General features: G+C 40.8%; 2 protein-coding genes across 2 annotated transcripts in view; one reads left to right on the top strand and one right to left on the bottom strand.

Annotated features, from left to right (window-relative positions):
• The window catches only part of LOC311000774 (abl interactor 1-like), a 33775-nt gene extending 29718 nt beyond the window's left edge, over positions 1-4057 (top strand). The window contains exons 8-9 of the mRNA XM_083991606.1: positions 1135-1320; positions 1430-4057. Coding sequence (XP_083847732.1) covers positions 1135-1320; positions 1430-1605 — 362 coding nt within the window. The 3' untranslated portion in view covers positions 1606-4057. The remainder of the gene's footprint in view (positions 1-1134; positions 1321-1429) is intronic.
• Positions 4058-4062: 5 nt separating this feature from the next.
• LOC311000773 (amyloid beta A4 precursor protein-binding family B member 1-interacting protein-like) lies at positions 4063-23778 on the bottom strand. Its single transcript, XM_083991605.1, has 13 exons — positions 23727-23778; positions 18997-19056; positions 16295-16382; positions 14677-14888; positions 14494-14565; positions 14242-14401; positions 13924-14045; positions 13719-13793; positions 13485-13628; positions 11326-11436; positions 8706-8804; positions 8454-8538; positions 4063-4510 (listed from the first exon to the last, which is right to left on the bottom strand). The coding sequence occupies exons 1-13, from the start codon at positions 23757-23759 to the stop codon at positions 4353-4355; spliced, it is 1419 nt and encodes a 472-aa protein (XP_083847731.1). The 5' UTR covers positions 23760-23778; the 3' UTR covers positions 4063-4352.
• Positions 23779-24444: the final 666 nt, after the last annotated feature.

Here is a 24444-nt window from a genome sequence, read left to right as displayed (position 1 = left end):
GAAATCCTCTAGCTCACAAGAAGTGACACATTTGTTTCCAGCAGCAGGAACTGGGATTAGTATGTAAATAGAAGAACTGGCTTAGTTAGTATGAGCAGCAGTACCCACCCTGACTCAACAGACAGTGGCACAGTTCAAATCAGGTCTCAGCAGGGAAAACACTGGCATCCACCTTAATAGTAGAAAATTGGATTAATGACACACACAGGTGTTTTTTGCTATTTTTTGATGCAGCTCATCTCTGTTTCTGTCTGAATCATAATTCAATATCATTACACAGAGATTTCAGGCGGATGTAGTTCTTGCTAACCACATACTTTCATGGATGCAGGGTTGGGGTTGGCTAGGGTTTTGAGTAAGACTCTCAGAACTGACTGGCAGACATTTGGAGGGATATCCAGTACATCTGCCTGTTTTAAGAGACAGACACATGGTATTTTATAAGATCAATATTTTAGACTACATATATTTAGATTTTAAGACAGATAATAAAATAAAGCATACTTACATTATAATATTTGGTCACTAGATTTACATTCCTGGTATTGGTGAAGCAGCATTTTGACCTGAAGGTTGGAAAAAGACGTTTACAGAGACTAGAAGTGGACATAGTGGATGGAGTGAATGTTGGGTGGTAATCATTTGCAAGAGGGCGGTGGAAGTTGAACAGTACCAGGGGCTTGACTGAAAATTAAAACAGACCCTCAGCTGCCCTCTAGTGCACAATTAAATTATTGCACATTTACTACTATTAGTGAAATTTCATGTAAAACGGAAACATCTGCAGGTTCTTCAGCGTAACAAGGTTGACGGTCATCATTCCTTCCAGATGTTGACTGTCTTTAGATCGTCAACAGTGTCCTCTGTCCGATCAGCTCCTCCACACAAACATTTGTTAAAGAATTCAATGTTGTCAGAGATAGTTTTGCCATGTTTCACCTTGACCTAGTCTTGCCAACACCTGGTGGAAGAAGTGTTGAATTATTAAATGGAAAAAGGTTCAAGGGCTTCAGCAGGAGACTGATCTTGAAATTTACTGCAGCACCAGATCAGATCAGAGAAGCCTTATCTCTGCTCTTCCTTCTTCTTCCCCCCCCCCCCTAACCTCATGGCTGTGATTTTTTCCTCCTGCAGTAACAGACAGCCCTGCCCCACCTCCTCCACCCCCACCCGAGGACATGGGTGTGTTTGAGGAGCCCTCTCCCCCTCCTCCTCCCCCACCTGTGGACTACGAGGAAGAGGACGCAGCAGTGGTTCATTACAGTGATCCTTATGCTGACGGAGACCCCCACTGGGCCCCCAAGGCTTATCTAGAGAAAGGTCAGTGCTACAGAAAACAAGTGATTCAGCCTTTCTTGTTCACCTCCCCTAAAAAATGATGTATGTATTTATATTCACTGGCATTTTGTGGGGGGGGTTTTTCCCTCAGTTGTGGCCATCTACGACTACTCCAAGGACAAGGAGGATGAGCTGTCCTTCATGGAGGGGGCCATCATCTACATAATCAAGAAGAACGACGACGGCTGGTATGAAGGCATCTGTAATGGTGTTACTGGACTCTTCCCAGGAAACTACGTCGAGTCCATCATGCACTATGCTGACTAAAAAGAAGAAGAAAAAAAAAGAAAAGAAAAAAAAAACCCATCCCAACACGACACTGCAGTTTTGAACAGAGGTAAAACCGTGAAGATGTACAGAAGTATGCAGTGCAGCGATAGCAGTTCTTTACAGCCCCTGTTTGGAATGAAGTGCCATGGTGAAGTCTTTGGAGTGTACTAAAATGGTTTTCTCTTTATGGGGGGGAGGGGCTTGTGCTTGCACGGTTTTATTCTGCTCTAAAAAAAAATATTGTCGCACAATGAAGGAGGGCGCTGAAGCTCTGGATGACTGGGGTGGGGTCTGTTAGTTTACACTGTGGATGAAAAGGAGGAGATAACCCCCGCCTTTTTTTTCTTCTACCGGTGTTGCAACTGTGGCTCTTAGTAACCAGCTCACATTTGCCTCATATTATATTACATTACATACAATAAAAGGTTTGAAAGAATACCATCCAAATATAGAGGTAGTGTTAATTTGTGTATGTGCAACCAACAGTTCCAGTATTTACAGTCCGGACAGTGAAGTATTAGCACGATTTCATTGAGGCAGTGTAGCGTCTTAATGTCAAAATGCTGCACAGATGCTCCTCCCCCTTCATTTACACTGTAGACCAGCAGACCGACTCCTCCCTCCTTTCCAAAACATCCATCTTACCATATTAAAAAAACAAAACAAGGACAAACATCAACAAGTGCATTAGGACACGACTGAATGTCCCATGCTGTCGATGTCCAAATCACGAGATGTTAAAGACGGAGGGGGAACAAGCAACCAGGAGTTGTGTATTTACTATGCTCTGTGTCAGTGGGGATGCTGTTACAGTGGGTGGAGTGAGTGTATAGAATGCATAACAAAAAAAAGAGAAACTGCTCTTGTTTCTGGTGGAATTTCTTTCTGTTCTCTAACCTGTATATAAACTGTAATGTGAGAAGCTGCCAGTACAGTACATTTGTCAGTTAGTGTGTTTCACCTGTGAGTTTCCATCAGCGTCAGTGGAGGTGGTGCCAAGATATTGTTTGAATTATTATTATTTTTAAATTCTGTGTTTATTTTTACTTGAATATTAATTTTATTCATCACTCACAGTGCCATTTCAACTTTCTCTGGGCTAAAGTGGCCGTGTATAAACGTGTGTTTTTTTTCTGTTAAGTCACAGCTGTATCACTTTGATCATTGTCACTATATTTGGTGATGCTGTCCAGCTACTGTAGCAGAGCTCCCAGACGTTTTCTGCTTCAAACTGTGAAGCAGAGGAAGGACTGACTTGCGTGTTTTCTTGTTGTTTTCCATTGTGTTGGGAATAGCTGCACTGATTTAGTTATCAGCGACTGTGATGACTTTATGATTTTCCTTCATAGCTCCGACTGCAACGCAACAGTATCTACTAACCTTTGGGTTTGCTGTCATTTCGTTCAGTGGTTGATGGTGTGGTGCTTCACACTGGTGCTCAAAAACCATAATCACCAACCCAGACAACCTCAAGACAAGACTTCTCTACTTAGAAATGTAACACGAGGATGTTAGTCTCCTTATTTTGTTCCAGGAAGTGAACATTGGTTGTTTTGATCTTCAACCACTTCTGCATTGTAGTGAATGTAGGTGACTCAGCAGTAATGTACTACAGCTAGAATCAGTCTGCAACTTTTTTCTCTAGAGGTTTTGCTACACATGAATGGCACCTGCTGTCTGCAGGGAGGGAATGAAATGCAATCCTGAGGGCTCACATGAAGACTTTACTCTAAAGATTTGTACTACTTCTGCAAAATAAGATGCCTGCTCTTATAAAGTGATTGTTGGTGCAAGTGAAACTCACTATCAAATATCATTGAAGTTAATACGTATCTCAGAATATATGTTTCTAACAAATCACAAACGAACATAATCACATGTACTTTAGAAATAATGGGCGTTGGACATGAACTTTTATTCTGAAACGGATCTAGAGGTAACATTTTCATGTTTCTACACGGACTAGAAAAGAAAAACAGTATTCATTGAGCCTCTGTGCATGAAAGTATCTAACCGTCATTACAGCGAATGATTTGCCATTACATCCCATCTTGATTGTATTTTTTCCATCATGAGGTAATTTTTTGTGAGAAAACAACTTTTTCTACCTAATGTATTTTTAGCTTTGCATTCGACTTGTTCTTATGTCTGAGACTGCTGAGGAAGGTTCGTTGGCAGTTTGTATGTAAAGGATTTATTTATACTTTTTTCATAGAGAAATCATGAGACAACCACTGACGTGCAGAACTTTGTAATGTTTACCACTTAACGTTGAGCATTTCAGGGCATCACAGGTCAAGGCGCCTTTCTTTGATGTGTGTTTTCTTATGATCAAACGTGGAAAAAAAATTAAGGATCAGTAACTTAAATGTTCATGGGAACAGAATCTGATATTTGTCTTCTCCTCTCAGTTTGTACATAGGATGTGTTGATTGAAATTTATGTACAGTCTTTTTGTAATAAACAGCTCACTGAAATGATGAACACGATTGTTTGTGATCATTTTCAACATATTCTCATATTTGTGCAAAACAAAACACAAATAAATATGGTTAAAGATCTGAAAATAAATATCTTTAAGAACATGCTATTTTGCATCATAGCCATGTAACAGTATTAGTATCACTGCCCATTGCTGAAACCTCACAGGCAGATGTTTGCATATAGAGACATGGAGCATGAAGTGGCTAAATCCAGCCCAGCTGACGTTAACCATGACACACCCAGGCATGTGAGGATGTGTCTCAGATGTGTGTAAGACCAGGAGGAGGTGGGGGGATGAAGTCAGGTGGAGCCTCATGAGAATAGTCTTTAACATCTGGGACCTTGGGTGGAGAGGGGTCAGGACCAGGACCAGGACCAGGACGTGGGCTGCTCCCATTAGCAGGGCTCCTGGATCTGTCTGGACAGACAATCAGATGAGAAGAGATGAGACTTTTAAAATATAAATATGTTTTATTTTAAGCATAGTTCATTGACCAGGGCCACTACCGTTAAACCTGTAAAATCTTCAAAATAAAACTTAATAGTGAGTCATCTAATTTAGTTTTTAAAGCTGTAGTGCTTTACTTTTACATGTCCATTAACTGTCCTTTACATTGAAACCAATCCTACATAAGATAACACAACTCCAACCATCAGATCCACAAATCGTTTGCGGCATTTTTTTTTTTTTAAGTAGGCTTGTTTTGAATTTCTTGTCAACCAGCAGCAACATACCCACACTGTGCACCGGAAATTATGTGTTTTACGTCATGAGGAGGAGGAGGAGCAGCAGTGAGTTTCTGTATGTTTTTTTTTTTTACATTGTGATTTTTTAATTTTTTTTATTTATCATCTTTATTTATTCAATTTTTCCACAAAGCCTTTAAATCCTCTTATTGAATTGAATGTATGTACCCCATGTTCAATTCAATGTTATTTGTTTCTCATTGACGATGAATTTCAATAAAGATTGAAGTTTAAAAAAAGAGAGTTTCTAAGCAACAGGTGGACAAGGTAGAACAAGTGGAAAAGTGTGTGAATGTGCAACAAGTTGGACATGATCCATTACAAAGCGTTTTTTTATATATAGCTATACCACAGACACCTGCAGAGAGTGTGCTGGGCTCCACTAGTCTACGCTGGGCTACGTGCTCATCTGCACAAGCTAGCAGTGCCTAATGTTGCACATTGCTAACAAATGTCTGCTCCTTCATCAACAAAATGGATCACATCTGTGAAGAACATCGCCTGATAATGTGCTGTGTTTACGTCCTCAGCTGAACCAGAGCAGCAGGCAAACAGGTCCAGCTGTTGGAGCTGGTGAACTTCAGAGGGACTGACCAGTAAGATGTTCCTCTGTTACTCTTTGTAATCTGTGTTGACATGTCCTGCTGCTATGTCTCATGCTGCTAACCTTTTTGGCCAGGTCACCCAGAGATCCTGATCTCAATGGGCTTTTATCTGGTTAAATACAAAATAAAATAAATAAGATAAGATCAGGGGCCTGTTGTTCGAAACCTAGATAAGGGATTAAACCGGGATATGTTGGTTATCCTGGCCTAATTTAGCCTCAAGTCGGTTGTTCGAAAACTGGATACCTTTATCCTGGTTAGGTTACTATGGCGATTTATTCTCTGCAGCTAGCCTGCTCCAGACCAGGCTAACAGCCAGGCTTAGTTGATTCTGTTGTCTTTATCTGAAGTCAGCAGCCACTCTGATCAGAAATCAACGTGTTTCAAACATGTTCTTATGTAGCCTACATATTGGCCTGAATTATTAACAAATAAAATGCATTAACAATAATCAAAAAACATGAAACATTTACAATATTTATTAGGCTTTTTTTTTCATAATTAGGCCTTCAAAATTATTTTCATAAAATATGTTACGATTATATTGGCCTAAATATTGGTTGAGGTAAGAAAATAAGAATAAAATTGAGTGAGTGTGAGCACCTTCCAAATAATTTATAGACCACGTCATCATTGTTATCGGCAATTTATTGAAGCACCAAACAGCATAATGTTCTAATATTTAATTGATTTTCACCTGTTGCACACTTGGCCATGTGCTGTAAACTTTACTTCAGATTTGTGCAATTAATCATCTTCTACTGCTCATCATTAAGGCAAAGTGCACAACTGTTACTTTGTGAAAGGAATTTGAGTTGTGATTATAATTTTGGATTATTAAATTAGTCCGCAGTTGTCCGCCGCACTCTCTCTGAGCTTTACGACAGCAGCGGTGCTTTTTTTTTTTTTTTTTTTAAGAGAGGTGTGTCCCCTGACATCAGCATTAAGATCTGCTGTTGATTGGAGGAAAGTGGCCACACCTGTCCTCTCATCGGTGAATCTGTGATCAATCTCTGTGGTCTACTGACGAGAGAATTAGTTCCACCTGGCTTGACAAAGCCGCCCCTCCTCAGCCTGGCTCGGCGTTCCAACAACCAACTAAACCAGGATGGACTTATGAGACTTTGTCCAACCTGGGGCCTGTTGTTCGAAACCTAGATAAGGGATTAAGCCGGGATATGTTGGTTATCCTGGCCTAATTTAGCCTCAAGTCGGTTGTTCGAAAGCTGGATACCTTTATCCTGGTCAAGTTACTATGGTGATTTATTCTCTGCAGCTAGCCTGCTCCTGACCAGGCTAACAGCCAGGCTAAGTTGATTCTGTTGTCTTTATCTGTGAAGTCAGCAGTCACTCTGATCAGAAATCAGTGTGTTTCATACAGTTATTCCATGTTCTTATGTACATATTGGCCTGATTTATAAATTTATAAAATACATTTACAATAATCAAAAAACATGAAACATTTACAATATTTATTAGGCTCCTTTTTCATAATTAGGCCTTCAAAATTATTTTCATAAAATATGTTACAAAATAGATGTGTCTAAATATTGGTTGAGGTAAGAAAATAAGAATAAAATTGAGTGAGTGTAAGCACCTTCCAAATAATGTATAGACCTCATCTTTGTTATCTGCAATTTATTGAAGCACCAAACCGCATAATGTTCTAATATTTAATTAATTTTCACCTTTTGCACTTTTGGCCATGTGCTGTAAACTGTACTTTAGATTTGTGCAATGAATCAACCTCCACTGCTCATCATTAAGGCAAAGTGCACCAACTGTCAATTTGTGAAAGGAATTTGGATTATTAAATTTGTCCACTGCGCTCTCTCTGAGCTTTACGACAGCGATGGTGCTTTTTTTTTTTTTTTTTTTTTTTGAAAGAGGTGTGTCACCTGACGTCAGCATTAAGTTCCTGTTGATTGGAGGAAAGTGGCCACACCTGTCCTCTCATCAGTGAATCTGTGATCAATCTCTGTGGTCTACTGACGAGAGAATAAGTTACACCTGGCTTGACAAAGCCGCCCCTCCTCAGCCTGGCTCGGCGTTCCAACAACCAATTAAGCCAGGATGGATTTATGAGACTTTGTCCAACCTGGCTTTTCCACTTATCCTGGATATCTTTATTCTACTTTCGAACAACAGGCCCCAGATAAGTGGAGGTCTGACTGACTCACCAATGGTGCCAGGAAGCAGACAGTGTTTTTGTAATTACATAGACTTCCTCTAGGGGTCGACAGAAGTCAGCAATTACAGCTTGCTTACAGTTTTTACAATCACTATGACTATGACTATTTCAGTACTTTACTGGAAACACTTTTTCTAAACTGCTGCTAACGCAAATCACACCTAAAACACACAATTCCCCCAAACAGTTAATGTCATGCTCAAAATCACGCAGTGTCAACTAAACACAGACTCACATTTTCAAAATACAGTAATAGCCTACACTAACACAATTCACCAAATCTACCAATACACTTAACACTTGTTGTCAGTCACAGCACAACAACAGCTGATGGAAGAACAGAAACTGAATCACTTTACATGTGTCAGATCATCTGTATAGGAATCAGCTGTGATTGATGTATTTGCATACGTTTTTTTTAAATCAATGAAACAAAATACAGATCATGAATTTGTTTACGTCAACAAAGTGAGCTGCTGTTCACTCGACCGTAGCCTTTAGGTTTGGTGTAGAGCACAAGGTTTTCTGTTTTGACAAACTCTGTGAAAGCAGTTGAAAATTTAGCAGTTGACATCTACTATTTTGGTCTTAGTTGAGCTTGTGTGTAAATTAAAACCAAACAAAATCTAAATGCGTCAAATGTATGTATTTTGTGTCAAAAGAACAAGAAATGTGTTAATTGTATAGCCCACACAAGCTGATGTTTTGCTAACTGTGGAGTTTTGAAAATGTGTTAAAAGTATTGAAAAATGGGTCATAGCAATCGTAAAGCAAAGCTTCCAAATCCTACTGGAGGACCCCTTTAAACAGCAGTTTACCTTTGTGTGCACCAGTTTGCAGTGTTTGCAGAGTGGACACTCTCTTCATTGCAGCCTGGTAGTTGTTATACAGCAGTGTCCCATACTGAACACACACACACAGAGAGGACACATCTGTTGAAGCCTTTGACAGTAATCAAATAGAAAAGCAGTTTTGCCTGTAGCATAGTGAGATTTGTGACTGCAGCTGTATTTCAGTCTCATTACTGCTCACAGAACAGAGCGTGTGTTACTGGCAGCACTGAGTCTGACCTTGGCTATTCTGATGGAGTTCATCCACAGCAGCAGTTTGTGTTTATCGTCGCAGCACAGAAACTTGATGTAGTCTGACTCTTTCTGGATGCAGGGATGCTGGGAAAACAGGACAGGCAGAGACAACAGTGGTGTAAAAGGGACAGTTCAATGATTTGCACATAGAATTGAACACTGCATCCTATACACTTCCCATAATGCAACTGAATAGTGTTTTTGGGTTGTTTCTACCTTAATGATAAAACAACCCTGTCTTTGTGGCCTCAGTTTGTGACACAGGCTTTCTGTTATAAATATGTGGTCTCCAAAGGTCCAGCTTAGAAACTCTTATCAGGACTTAAATAATGGATGTGAGTGGGAGGGGCTCATCCCCTGATTAAAGGAATAGTTCACCCAAATTTCAAATTTCACTCATTATCTACTCACCCTCATGTCGACTAAGGGCTGGGAGAATTTTCAGAGTCCTCCGTGCCTTCTCGGAGTTACGGGGGGGTCCGTGCAGCAGTATTTGACCATATAATGGTTGTGAATGGTGCTCACTTTTCTTTGTCCAAAAAGACACACCAAAAAACATCCAAATACCTCCATAGTGCTCGTCTGTAATGTCCCTCTTGTATTGAAGCCCCGACATGAGAAATTGTCCCGCCGGTCAGTGCAAATCACGTGAAATTTGCACTGACACAGGAAGAGCAGTGAACTGAGACACTGGGAGCTTCCGCTACAAACAAGCTTAAAATATAGACTTATTTAATTTTTTCCAGAACAATTTGTCATGTTGGGGCTTCAATACAAGAGGGACATTACAGACGAGCACTATGGAGGTATTTGGATGTTTTTTGATGTGTCTTTTTGGACGAAGAATAGTGAGCACCATTCACAACCATTATATGGACAAATACTGCTGCATGGACCCCCCCGTAACTCAGAGAAGGAACAGAGGACTCTGAAAATTCTCACAGCTCTTAGTCTACATGAGGGTGAGTAGATAATGAGTGAAATTTGAATTTTGGGTGAACTATCCCTTTAACCAAAACTGATACAGGATTCATTCAAGAATTCTCAAGTTTTAAGTCACTGAATGATATTGAAATAAATGCATGATGAAAGCTGTGTAATGGCATTGGTGGAAAATAATTAAATATTATTCGCTATAATAAGTATTGTTCCTCAGTCCATAGTTGACTAAATTCCCCCCAAAGCACTAACACTGCCTCTGGTCCAGCAGGGGGCACAATATACTAAGTTGCTCCTATACGTAATACAATGAGCCCACAAAGCAGGGAAAACACTATACTGCTACAGTTTTTTATGATCTCTATGACCCGTTTGCACTTTCACACATCTGTGAATGACCAGCAGCTATGATGCAGATTTGTCTTTTTCTGCAGTGATTTTCAGTTGCTTTACTGTAAACATAAAGTCATTTTTTTCTCCTCTTCTCTTCTTTTGTAGGAGTGTTTATTCTGCAAAGCTGCTTTGATAGGTTGTTCACCTTTTGTAGTGTTTGCAAAAAAGAAACAAAATCCCTGCATTTACTAAACCCAACAAAAGCAAATTATAGAGAGGTTCAAAGGAAACTACAGCACAAAAGTCAATTTATGATCAATATTGTGTTAACTGTAAAAACAGCAGATCTGACATGTAAAGTGATTCAGTTTGTGTTATTCCTTTATGACACTGTGCTGTGACTGACTAAATGTTTCTGTTGGAAGACAACCTGTGTTAATGTTTTAGTTTACACTGTGTGATTTTGAGCAACACATTAACTGTTTGGGGAATTGTGTGTTTTAGGTGTGATGTGCGTTAACAGTTTTGAAAAAGTGTTTAAAGTACTGGCAAACGGGTCATAGCGATTGTAAACTGTAAAACACTCATTGGAAATGTGACTGTCTCTTAATGGATTAATTCATTAAGGAACAAAAACTGGAAATCCAAAATGTGTCTATAGTTCTGTGAGATAGGAAATGGTTACTCAAATGTATTAGTTCTGTCCAGATTTGATGTTTGTTTGAAATACTGTCAGTGTCAAAAAGCCACATTGCTGTCCGACTTCTCCACCACATGACTTACATGTGTTATCGGTGCAATGTGTTTATCTTTTAACTCTCAGGTGTTATTCTTGATAAGGTTTCAACCATGCAGCTCAACTCAAACCTACTTTTTGAGACTTACATGTCAACTTTTGAGATGAGGTAAGCTTCTGGATAAGAGTCATCATCTACAGTGCTCAGCCCACAGACCCTGTTGTTGTTCAATTCTGCACAGCAAACACTCACACAGCAGCAGCAGCAGCAGCAGCAGCCCACACTCTGTTCCCTCTCTGACCGGCCGCCTCTTGACTAAATTAACACATCTGCTAAATAATAAGCAGGCGCCACAAGGCTACCACCTCAGCAGAATTTAACATGACAATGTTAAATTCTGTTCAACTGACCTTTATATTCTCCTTTTTGTTCACCTCCCCCCTCAGCAAAGGCATCTTTAATCTAAGATCAATGGCATGTGCAGCGTGTCATTATCCTGCAGAAGCCCCCTTTAGTAGCTCAGAGCTGAACGGCCTCATTGTGTACACACAAGATGAACGCGGTGGAAAGAGTTTGATTGTCATCGTTGAGCTCACCTTCAGTATGAAGCAGCAGTCGGTGGGAGCTTTGTATTTCTGTTTGTAGTTTCTGGTCTTGTAGATGTTGACTTTTTCAAAGCGGATGAAACAGGCCAGATCGCTGGAGGACTGCAGGAGCAAAGACAAACGGCACATTAGGATGTGATGCTGCCATAGGTGGCAGGAGGTTTTTAAACACATCATGATCATACATCATTATATGAAGCTGCAGCCAATCCAGAGCAGCAGTTTATCATTTAACACATTCATTAGAACAGTCTTCATTACTGCGTCTTGATGCTTTGGCAGTTGTTGTTGGTTTTTTTTTTTTGGCATGTTGTGTAGAGAAGTAAATTTTCTCAGACTTACTGTATGGTAGATATTAGAAATGAAGACACTTCAAAGAAAACAAAGTAATGGCGAGGCCGTTTGTCTTCATTTAATTTTCAAAGAAAGTCAACAATCAGGCTCCGTAGCGGGGTCTTTGTTTTTCACTCTCAACCCATTCAACATTCTTTCCATTTTTGACTTTAAGCAGAAGCATATCATATTTACACATCAAACTGCACTGACAGTCATGTTGTTCACCAGAAATCGCAGAATGTATCTTCCTCAAAGCAGAAGTGACCCACAGAGGAAGACTGTTCTCATTTCTTTCTTTCTTTTTTTGCTCTTTGTGGTTACACTACTTCTTGATCCGACCTTTCCCCCAGCTCCCCCAGCTCCCCCCGCTCCGCCTGCTCCGCCTGCTCCATCAGCTCTGCTATCCTAATGTCTTCATAACCTTTACTGCTCTGCTGCTCTTACTGCGCTGTAATTACAGTTGGGTGTTTTCAACCTGCAGGACGAGCCGTTACGTTTTGAACTCTTTTTTTTTTTTCTTTGCCTGGTGAACTATCCTTTCCAGATCCTCCTCCTGCTTCATCCATGAGTTCTTGGCCTCAGACGATTCCTGCAGGTCTCTTATGTTTGCAATTTGCACATCTGCCTCGCACTATTTCGCCTGCATCTATTTCTCCTCCTCTTTTTTTTTTTTGAGTTATTTTGCATAGACTGAGTTTTTCTGCTCTGTTTCTGACAGAATGACATGTTTCTCTTTAATAGCGGCAGGGTTGCCGTTCTCACTGTCCATATTCATTTCTCTGCCTCTCATTCTTGACTTTCTACTTCAGCTCTGCAAGAGGACTCAGATGGAAGAGTTTACATCTTTACACACGGGAAAAGATCTCTTGTCTCTCTGTTAACACTTGCTAATACATTGGCTTACCCAGTTTTTTCATTCACTTTTTGTCTAGATATACCACAGAGTGGACGGTTGTGTTAAACTGACACCTTCATACTGCAACATTTGGAAAATCTGCTTATTTTATTGGAGCTAAGTAAGAAAAACATCAGAACAATTCAGATGTCTGAGTCCAGCTGGAGTCGGCCACTACTGCAGCAAGAGCTTAGCTCAGTGCAGAGATCAGAACAATGGAAAACAGCCTGAGCTGGCCTGGCTCAGTCCAAATGTAAAGAAACGCTGCCCAGCACCAGCTCATATAAAACTCACACATCAAAATGTCAGTTGTAGCCGATATCGGCCACAAATATATTCCAAATGTATTTGTCTGGGTGCAGCTAGCAGGGTGAAGGCCCACAACCTGTCAGTTTAAAAGAAATTAAATAAACAAGATGTTCATCAGATAACTTTAGAGGTGGATTTCTGTCTGTCTTTGGACAGAGTGAAACTAGCTGCTTCCCCTTTGCACAGTTTTTTATGTAAGCTCATTGGCCTCTAGCTGTAGCTACATAATCTACAGAGATGTGCGGTATCAATTTATCTAATCAGTGTGAAAAGAAGAAGTTCCCAAAATGTTGAACAACAAAACACCTGATAATATGTTGCCTTATGAGGTTCATCTGTGAATCTGTAAATAAACTGTAGCTTCTGGCCATGTTTAAGATTACAGGGTAGCTTTAATAGTGTAACAATTACAACAACTACCTTATGACTTTAAATGTTTATCCTCGAAGTTCACTTCATAACTACTACAATTTCAGTTACCGTGCAGCTTTAAAACCACAGTTTCACTGTTATGCTGCAGAATTTCTGGAATTTCCTCAGCAGCCGTTACCACGCTTGCATTTCAAATAAACTCTGTTGAATCTCTCCCATACTGTCAGATGTGTCGTACCTTTGTCTTTCCTTTGGGCACATAGTAGATGCCTGAGGCCCTGAGCATGAAGTAGCGTGGTTTCCAAACCTTCTTTCCGTCTTCCTTCAGGTACAGTGTGCCCTCAAGGTGAGGAACGATCACAGTAGAGCCCCCAAAATGCTCCTGCAGGGTCAGAGGAGAAAAGAAAACGGTCATTTCATCTATTTGAAAATGACACAACGACTTTTTTAAAATCTGGCCTTGGTAACCAACCTTGATTAAGAGTTGTTTGGCGAATTCGTTAACCCCACTCAAATCTGATTTCTTCTTCTTCCACATGTAAAATAACTTCAGAGTGAGAAAAGCATGGTTCAGAGTGTTAAACCATGTGGTCACACACTGGTGTGAAGAAAACACACACACACACACACACACACACACACACACACACACTGTTTCTTTCTCCTACAGTACTTACCTGTGGCTCTGTGAACATTAAATACTTCTCAGGTCTTGACACAAACTGGATTTTGTTTTCACTGTGGCGAGTCCACGAGGACAGGAGCTCCACTAAACTCTCATGGTCCTCAAAGCTTCTCTCTGGACAGATGAGTGAGACAGAAGAGAAACAATAAGCAGAGACTCCCTGGATTTGTGCGCATCAATCTTCATCCCTGAAACATGTGTGCAGCAGTGTCTCCTGCCTCTGTGCAAATGCATGCATGTGATAAACGTGCACGGCACAGACGATCTGAGTGCACGTACGGCGTGTGTGTCCGTGTGTTACCGATCTCACCAATCAGCAGCTCAGGATTGGTCTCACACAGGCTCCAGTCGATGCTGCAGTCGCAGTGCGTCTTCTCAAACAGTTTGTCCAGAACCTCCCGCACCGTCTGTCTGTCGTCCACCATCAGAGTCTTGGAGCTGCCGTCGCTCATCATCACCTTCACTATCAGCTGCAAGAGGCACAGGCGGCTCGGTCACTGTCACTGCATCCACTTCACTGGTGAAGACAGAGAATCACACACACACACTCTGCTGACTTTACCTTCCTCACTTTGGCTTCTTTCAGCTTCTCCAGAGCCATTTTTATTTTGTCTGCCTTTGTCTGGGGTTCACTCTGGAGGCAGCACAACACAGTGTCAAGACAGGTTACTTTTTTTTTTTTTTTTTGCATGTTCATGAAATGATGAATCTATTTTTGTGATCCGTGGTAAACTTCTGGAGTTACCGTCTGCAGCTTTCCAGGTAGTTGAGCAGCGTTGTGTGGTGGAGGAGGGGCAGCTGTTGCCTCACAGCCCTGACTCATGGCAGATGGTGCTTCTTGATTATGTGCGGCTCTGCTGTTGTGTTGATCAGTGGTGAGATCTTGTGCGTTCACTTTTGATCCCAGGTCAGCCACCAGGGCGTCCAGGTCGTTGTCCTCCAGCTCATTAAGAGACTCTGTGGAGTAGAGGGCAGTGGAGGCCAAAGTTAGAGAAACACATCAGACTGAAAACTCAGTTACACTTTACTGGTGCATAAATAAAAACACAGACAAAGAGGCAAACAGAAGAGACATGATGCATTCACAGCACATAAGGAATTTTTCCAATTTGCCAGGTCAAAGCATGCACTGTAATGTGTATATGTTTGCATTGTAAATATCAAGTAAATGCAAATTAAATTATGAATTAGGGAGTTTCTTAACTTTAATTAATTAGTTGATTTTGTCACAGTTTTAAATTTCACATTTCTTATCCTTCATCCTCATATTCCTGACACAAATGCATTCTATGATAAGTCTCTCATATACATCAGCCTCACTTTTTACATTTCCCCTGCTGTCTCCACATTAGACAAACATTTAGCTATGAAATAACTTGGATAATCTCCTTCACTTCCGTTCAAATGGTTCATAATCTTCAAATTAGACAAAAACAATGGGAAATATCAAACCAAATCCAATGCATGCTGGGTATCAATGTAAGAAAGACTTGGTGGACATTTAGCAGCTTCTCTAATAAGAAAGAGGTTTTTTTTAAGGCAAGACAAGGCAATTTTATTTGTATAGCCCGTTTTTATAAACAGTTTGTCTCAAAGGGTTTTACATGGCATCATAACAACATCCTCTGTCCTAAGACCCTCACATCCACTGAGGAAAAACTCCATAGAAAAACGTTTTAACAGGGAAAAATCGGAGAAACCTCAGGGTGATATTCATATTCTATGCATATGCTAATTAGCCCCTCCGACCTTGGTTTGTTTCCGTCAGTATGTGGCACGCACAAATGCAACGTTCGCAGACTGTAAATTGTCATTAATTGCTGGAAATTAGGGAGATCTCCGATTACGGGGACGTAAATCCCACTTTTCATGCTGTGTGAGCAACAGAGGAAGGATCCCTCACCCATGAGGACAGGCAGAGCTGCAATAGATGTTGTATGTATGTATAGAAAACTGTTTATAACACAGAATATGGAAAACATACAGTAGAAATGTTAACAAGAGCTGAAGGCAGCTTCTGGTGGGAGGGAGGCAGGGAGAGCAGGCCAGTAATCATTCTGGAATGATCCCCAGTCCCTCACAAGTTAGAGACTGACTTTGTTTGTTAGGCCAAGATAAGCGTTTGTCAAGCTACTTAATTTACTTTTTACTTATTGGGCATATTGCCCTGACCATCCTTGTTTTACCCGAAGTAGCCTATCTCCACTTCTAAGCTTTGTGGTTTCTGTAAAAATGCTTCAGTGAAGTCTTCCTTGAGCTCATCCTTTCTGTATCACTCTTATTTTCAGGGCAGCTCGAACCTGCTTTGCTGATCTTACTCCTCTTCTTCGTATGAGAGTGTCTTCAGGAGAATGGATACCCACCGTTGAGGTCTGTGAAGCCGATGGAGAAGGTGCTCTGTCTGTGTGAAGCAGGATCCTCCTGTGGTGGCTCTGCTGCAGACGACAAACTCTGTGGAGACGTGATGGCTAATTAGTTACATCTTATCCCAAAGCTTCCCCCTCTGTCTGGCACATGCCAGTAAACCAGAGGTAAACATAATTTAATCTGACATACATTTCATACAGAAGTCATCCTTTTGATAGCAATGACAGTTTGTAGTTTTGATTACGCTAATCAAAGAGCAGCCCGGAGATCAAAGCGAGCCACATGTGTCCTTTAGTTCCTCCAAAATGTTGTTCAGTTATGTTACATGAGCCTGTTTTTTATCACTGACTTTGTTTCCATGCGCTTTATCATGCTCTGGTTGCAAGCTGCACAAATTCCAGAGAACACATTGCCCTTGGCTTGTGACCAGACAATAAAATATAAATAAGCTCAGGGAGAAAAAGGCATTTGTCAAAAGTTGAACCCTCCAAACCAGTGGGATGGTACTAATTCCTCTATGGATTAAACATCCCTCATAAACCTGTACCCCCCAACAGGGAAATATCTAAATTGCATTATTTTAATCATTAACACAAGTCTCCACAGGCTCAGCCCATATACAAAATGATTGTGAAAACACATGTCGTCATGCTGGAGCTGCTGCTTAAATGACACCTCCAAGCAGCTTAAGTCAGGGATAATAAACGCTCGTCTTTGTCCTCTGGCTCCAAGGCAATAAAGCAGAGAGAAGGAACCCAATCAAGGCAAAAAAGAAGAATTGCTTAACGTCCCTTTGTTTCCCAGGCTCTGAGAGGATCACTTCTTTAATCAAAATGCTTTTCTTACAAACTCTGGTAATAGTCTGCGCAGTGGTGTTTGTCATTGTGCTAGCTTTCCAAGAGGACGCGTGCCAATGTGACATATAGAGCCTTTTTCTGGTGTGTCTGATGTAATGTTGCAGATTGATCCCATTCTTAGGGCTGCGCTCGTCCAGCTAGCATGGAGAGATTTGAAATGGACCATAATGAATTGGGCCGTGGGCTGAGGTTGCATCAGTTATGTGTACGTAATGTTTTTCTTGGCGCGCCGCAGTCATATGATGAGCAGCTTATGTGTGCTTAAGGGGATCTGCAGCATCGCCCGCGGCCCTATCCAGATGCGATGACTTCACATCTAATCGTCGCCTCGACATTTTTCTGTGTGATGCTCGGTTTCAAAACAAAGACCGCCATGTAATCAGATAATGTCCAGAATTGGTGGGTAAACATTAACTGATTGGTTTGAATCACTTCTTGTAACTTGCTCTTGCTTCAAAAGCACTGATGGGAAGTCAGGAGAGTGTGAGAGTCACATCATCTGGTCATGTTTTTAGAAAGAATGTGACCCGAAGATGTTCAGTATCACACTGTTGTGTTTTTCACAAATCCTGATGAAATGAGTGCATTTTGGGATAGTCGTCCATTGTATTTTTAACCACATTAGTGGTGTGGCTGTAGCTTATCCTCATTTTGGTCCAAGCTGAAGAATCACATCAAGCGTTGGAGGGAATTAGTGGTTTTCCTGGGGAAGCCCGTCAACCCCCATTGAAGAACCCTCCTCCTCCCTGCAGACTGTTGGCAGACTGGACTATGATCAAGGCCCAACTGGGTTTGGGACAATGGAAGTGAACGTAATAGTGTCTTTATAGGAGGCTTGTAGTTGTCATTGCAAAATGTCCCAATACGAGGGGCCGTTGGGGGTCCCATTGTCTTTTGAGAGCCCGAAGCATTCACCTGCTCTCCTGTCAAATGCCTCCGGATGGATTGTCATGTAATTAGTTACAGATGTTTATCAGTTGTCTATAAGGGATCTGAATGACTTTGGTGAGACCCTCATGAGAGGCTCAGTAGTGTTGTTGTTCTGAGTGAAATACACTGCAGTCAACGGCTGGACACACCTTCTCATTCAATGATTATTCTTTATTTTCATTACGTTCTACATTGTAGATCCATACTAAATATCAAAACTATGAAGAAACACATGGAGTTATGTAGTAAACACAAAAGGGATAGCAGGATATGTTTTATATTTTATATTTTTGGAAGTAGCCACATTTTGATTCAACGGCAGCTTTGCACACTCTTGACATTCTGTCATCAGCTTCATGAGGTCATCACCTGGCCCGGTTTCCCCAGAGCTGCTGAGCTCTTGTTGGCTGTTTTGCCTTCACTCTGCGGTCCAAACATCCCAAAACCATCTCAGTTGGGTTTATTTCAGGTGACAGATAACACTTTAGTGTTTACAGTAACTCCTACAGTATGTGTTCTTTAGTTTTGATGCCTTCAGCATGAATATACAATGTAGAAAGTAATAAAAAAAATAAAGAAAAAACATTGAATGAGAAGGTATGTCTAAACTTTTGACTGGTAGTGTATCTAATAAACAATAATTAAAAAAGAACATCCATACATTCTGATCCCACTCAGGATAAGTGATGTTGGCGTTGGCGAACCTTCAAAACTAATAACATCAACTTATCAACCTTATCAGCTGTATAATGTGTTAGCATGCTAGCAGGCTTATATGACTGAATCTGGTCAATGTTAGACCTGCTAAACATCTGCATGGTAGCAGGTTACCATTGTGGGTATGTTAAGCTGTTGACATTAGCATACATGTATAGCTCACAGTGTGCCTTGTTTTTAAAGTAGTAACTCACCTGAGAGAGATGATCCATCTCTCCAAGCAGGTCACTGAACATGGCGTCTATGTCGTCCATCTGAGAGGAATAAAACAAGAAATTCAGACTTTGGCAGCAGCACAGGAAATAAAGAAGTGTTGTGGGAAAACACAGTAGTGGCATCAGGAACCGAAAACTTTTGACAATCTCAGTTCTGTCGAAAATTCAGTTTCCACTCACGGGTCAAACAGTTTGTCACGCAGCGAGAGAAAAAGTTGGGAAACTGACTGTACGGAGAGGAGAGCTCCAAATAACCATCCACATTCTTGTGGTTTGGACACACAACTGGACACATGCATGCAGACGCTGTTTGAACGTGTCTGTCATGACTGTAAAAACAGATAAACAACAAACAAAGCCTGTCCTTAATCACTATCAGCCACAGAACCAGAAATGTGATCTGTTTTTAAATGTGTTCAAAGTCACGAGCGCTGGAAAACACCGGCATCACCACATACACAATACCACGGTGACAGGTCGGAGTGACACACAAGCTGTTGTGATCGCCACCCAGGAAACATCATCTTCAATCACTGTGGATGGAAGAAGTGGAGACAGGATCTCCTCTTGTGTTTTTCTTCTACAGCTCATCCATTCTGCCACGGAGAAGTGATTTCACAAGAGCTGCAACTTTAGGGCCGGGTGGTGGTCAGCACTGAGCCGCAAGGTTCTGGGTTTGATTCCCGGGCCTGGGGCCTTCGTCTGGGTGGAGTTTGCATGTTCTCCCTGTGTCTGTGTGGGTTCTCCGTGGCTACACTGGCTTCCTCCCTCAGTCCAAAAAACATGCACACTTTCCTATGATAGACTGGTGACCTGTCTGGGTTTTATCCATGTCACCTGAAGAGATAGGCTGTATAGACCATGAATGTGCACAAAAAAAGTGATTTACTGGTAATTTCTCATAATTTGCTGGCATGAATGATGGAGAGGAGTGAAGTCTCTCCTAAAAACTAAGCCAATTAAGATTAAGCGCATTGTTTAAATGAGTAAACTGTAATTGTTAACACAGAGGCTTTAGTCATCCTATAACATTTTTGCATCTGGGTTTTTCCATATGGAGGCGGCTTGTCGCCAGCTTTAGGATAAAAAAAAAAAAAACATCTTACATGTGGTGCAGGTTAAGGAGCAAACTGAAAAATGAGCTCTCTGTTTCTTGCCAAGTCTCTGAGTCAGTTGCTGTGTGACTATTGGTAACAATAGATATCTATTTGCAGTATGCATAGAAACCAGACACAATGCATCTAAACAGAGGAAACAACAAAGTCAGCGGTGGTGGGGGTAGTAAGATCTGAACTGTGCAGCTTTTTCTTCTGTGACTTGTTCATTGCTTGTTGCATGTTAATTCACCTCTTCACATCTTAGAGGTTTTCTCAGGTCTAACACGTCTAAACTGACAACAACTGTAACACTTAAAATGCTCCATGTTGATCCATCCATCACTGACATTCAACTGATGTCTGTTTTGCATTTTCTGTCTGTGCTGCATGTCTATATATAACAGTGTGTGAATGTGTCAGTCATGACATGCTGCGTCTGTTAAAACCAATATTTTCTCACCTCTGTGCTGATTTTATTTCTCATTTAAATGTATATGTTATATTTAGATTGACTTTGCTTTCTTTTTTTCCTTTTCTGTTTGCCAGTAACTTGCACTGTTGTGTTGTACTTCATGTATTTTCGCTCATTTAATAATAACAATAATAATACATTTAAATCTGTGTTCAAGCACTCAGCTGTGTGAAGGTTTATGTCACTTCCTTTCTTCCTTTTTGAAACCCCTTTTATATGATTTGTTTTGTCTACTTGAGGGCAGTGGAATATAAACATAAAATTTTATCACTGTGCAAGTTGATACGGTTGTTTGCATGCACATGCTACATCCAACAGTCATTTTTATTCATTTTGATTTGTGTTTCTTGCAACCTGGCAACCCATTCTCCTTAACTTCCAAGCTGTCGCTTTAGCAAAAATCCTGTTCATCCAGGTTTCTCCTCACTGTATGTCAGCTGTTTCGTTTAGGGCTGGTGTTTTTTTGTATTGTTTTGTAAAAAAAAAAAAAAAAAAAAAAAAAAAACAGCACTCAAACAACTGTTAATGTGGTAAAATAATGGGATGAGACCAGTAGGTGTGAACCAACACAGTGAAGTTAAGACCAAAACAATCAGCTAAAAGACACTAAAGCACTTTGTTAGTTACACTATGAGTGTTTGTCATGTCAAGCGTTACCTTTCAGTTTCACACTGAAACTTTCAACCCAACATATGCCTGGGTCCTTGGCCCAAGTCTGACCCATGTTCTTCCACATCTGGGCAGATCTTGTGTGTTTGTGCCAAAAATTGGTCCAGATGTGACAGTAGCATCTGACAATCATGCCGTATATGAACTGGTTTTGGGTCATAAAAACAGGAATTATATACTGAGCCTGAAGAAAACAAACATGTGGCTTAAGTTGTGGGCTGGATTTATTTCACGATCTGACATGAACAAAAAGAGAAGGCAGATTACAGCAGCTTTAAACGTTCTGGGCACAGTGGGGCAACACAAACAACTTATAAAAACAGCACATGACATGTACTGTTCTAGATTTAATAGAGCATTTGTTACCAAAAGGGCTTGTGTTGTGTACACATCCAGTAGACACGGAGTATCATGAGCATGGTAAATGTCAGTCCAACATTTACTCTATCTTACATCTGAGTTTGGTCTCGACCAAGGAAAAACCTCACTCACTCTTCAAGTGTTTTATGGGTTGTTTTTTTTCAGGAAAACTATAGCTGCTGCACGAAACAGCAAGAGAGAACCAAGGCAAGCTTTCCAATGTAATACATACACAGAGCTGTTGTATAGGAGAGAAAGGTGATGATAATTCTAGGGGCCCAGCGCCCAGTAGGGCCCACAAAAAACCCAGTAGTCTAATCTTTGTATGACTGAATTATTCTGCATATGACCCTGATTAATACTCATAGTAACGCTGCATTAGCATCAAAACAAAGTAAATAACAAATGATAATACAGTACATACGTAGTCTAAGAAAAAAGGGGAAAAGTCAGGGGGTAGGGGCCCACTTTAGTATTCTTTCAGGGGGCCCAGAATTCCTAGCAACGGCCCTGTACATACATAACACATAAAGACATGCATTTTATTTTATTTTTCGTGATATTTTCTAACGCAATTTCAACCTTTTAAAATCATCTTTACCTCATGGATGTCTTATAACTGATTTTCCAAATCAGGGTATAGTTCAGTAGATATTTTCTGAGACTGAGCGAATAAACATCCTAGAAGTGTGAAGTAGTGTGAGTCTAAATATGTGCAGTACAGCTAACATCTGTTGGCCTGTGTTTAAGTTAAAACTCAAATATTTTCTACATTAAAGGTGCAGATGCAGGTTTGTAAAGTGCATGTTGTGACCTGTAAACAGTAAGTGCTGTGTGGTGTTTGAGACGTCCACAGATGTGGTCTCTGTCCGGCTCTTTACTGCTCCGTTTCACCTCTACATAAACACCTTCATATACATATGTACACACACATGTAGCCTAATGCTCATATACGCAAACAGAAAGACATGCAGTATACAGTCCTGCCTGTGCTGCTCCGTCTCATTGTGTGTTTATGCTGAACAGTAAACAGACCATCCATTAAACTGTAATGAGCTAAAAGAGGAAGAGTGGAGAGGATGGTAGTAAACCCAGTATTGTTTCCATATGAAAGTGAAATTTTGTGGATCAAGAAAGTGAACTTCACCTTTGTGGTCCCTCAAGACTGCAGCTTCTCACATTTGTGTGCGTCAGTCCTAACTTCTGTTACCATAACTCTCACACACATTGGTTCTGTTTTCTTATTGTGATTCCTGGTACTTGTCAGTGATGCTGCATCTGCAGCGTCGGGCGTGTGTTCGTCACCAAACCGCATTTGTGTATGAATTCCATGCTCTCATCAGGCATGTTAGATTGCTGCTGCTGTCTCCCACTGTGGTCTCACACATCAACACAGCGAGAGACAGACAGACAGACAGGCGAGAGGGTGGACGAGCCAAAGCCCGGGCACAAAGAGCCATTTATTGAGACTTATATGCATGAGAGGAATCACAAAGCTCTGCCTGCTGACAGTAAACCAACATGTTTTCTCTTTTCTTGTGGTCGAGAGCTTCTTACCGTTTTCTAATTAGTTGCACAACGATCCACTGGCTGCTATGAGAAGACATGTGTTTTTCCTAAACAAGGCTGACCTGACCGTTCAACTATTTAACTCTTAAAGGGATTAGCAGAAGAGACAGAGACAGAGAGAGATGTATTTGTGTAGTTACTGTCACTCATAATAAATTCCTGTAAAGAAAAAAGAAAGAAAAATATCGGCATCATTAAATCGGTAACACTTTACAATAAGGGTCCCTTAATTAACGTTAGTTAGTACATTATTAAGCATTAATTAATATATTAACAATCATTATTATGTAGGCCTATTACTTATGATTAGGAAACACATTCATTAATGTAGCCTATTAGTAAGCAGTTAATTAATGTTTATTACTCAAAGTTAGTTAATACATTTAACATTTGAATAATGTAATTAGTTATCATTATGTATGCATTACTCAGCATTAATTAACACATTAGTTTATATATTAATGCTTAATAATGTACTAACTTATGTTAATTAAGGGACCCTTATTGTAAAGTGTTACCATTAAATCTTTCAGTCGTCTTACCTTTTCTGCTTCGGTCCCACACGGGAGCGACATGACGTGTGAGTGACTGCAGTTCTCATGGGTCAGTCTATAAGTAACTCCTGTCACACATGACCTCGCCTGCACTGCCTCTGCAGCGATCAGCTCAACTTCCTGTCTAATCAGGAAGTAAGTCAAGAAGTGTTTGTGTGGTGAAGCAGAGGGAACTTTATTGCAGCTACTGACCACGTCATGGTGGAGCCGCACAGGTGGTTCCACTTTACTCGGTGTGATTAGACGTCTCCGCGACAACTAAAGCGATTTACATTACTTTGTCTCTGTTGCGAGATGCAGACAGAGGACAAAGCGAAGCATGCTACTGAATCGTGTCATGAGGATGAGAAGAGTGTGAGTTCCACAGTGTGGCCTTCACTGTCACACCTGTGGAAGGTTTTTAGGTTCCACCAACAGAAGGAGCTGCTCTGGCTCCGTGACCTCAGTGTGACACGTTATCAGTGTGCCGGTTCAGGGCCACATCCTTCAGAAGCTGCACTGTGTCACTAGACTAGTCTCTGGTGGGTGGATCTGTTTATAGCCCGACCTAAACCAAGACGAGCTGCACACCGGTAATGAAAATAAGACGGCAGCAAACACTGAGGATTACACCTTTTAAACCTAAGTATTGGGTTTCAGCTCAGTTAAACAGTTAATGGCACAGCTGTTAAAACCAGCGACCTTAAAACCTCAGGTTTTGGTGAAG

Source organism: Trachurus trachurus (genome assembly GCF_905171665.1).
Source record: "Trachurus trachurus genome assembly, chromosome: 17".
Classification (NCBI taxonomy): domain Eukaryota; kingdom Metazoa; phylum Chordata; class Actinopteri; order Carangiformes; family Carangidae; genus Trachurus; species Trachurus trachurus.
Note: the sequence above shows the minus strand (reverse complement) of the source record. Positions and strands in the feature narration are given on the sequence as shown.

What these genes read in the sequence shown, in the direction of transcription:
- LOC311000773 (XM_083991605.1), bottom strand. Translation starts at nt 23,759, where the DNA reads ATGTCGCTCCCGTGTGGGACCGAAGCAGAAAAG. An exon ending in CCAAACAACTCTTAATCAAG is followed by an intron (nt 13,629 to 13,718) that starts GTTGGTTACCAA and finishes CTGACCCTGCAG; the next exon opens with GAGCATTTTGGGGGCTCTAC. An exon ending in TGCCCAAAGGAAAGACAAAG is followed by an intron (nt 11,437 to 13,484) that starts GTACGACACATC and finishes TTGCTCCTGCAG; the next exon opens with TCCTCCAGCGATCTGGCCTG.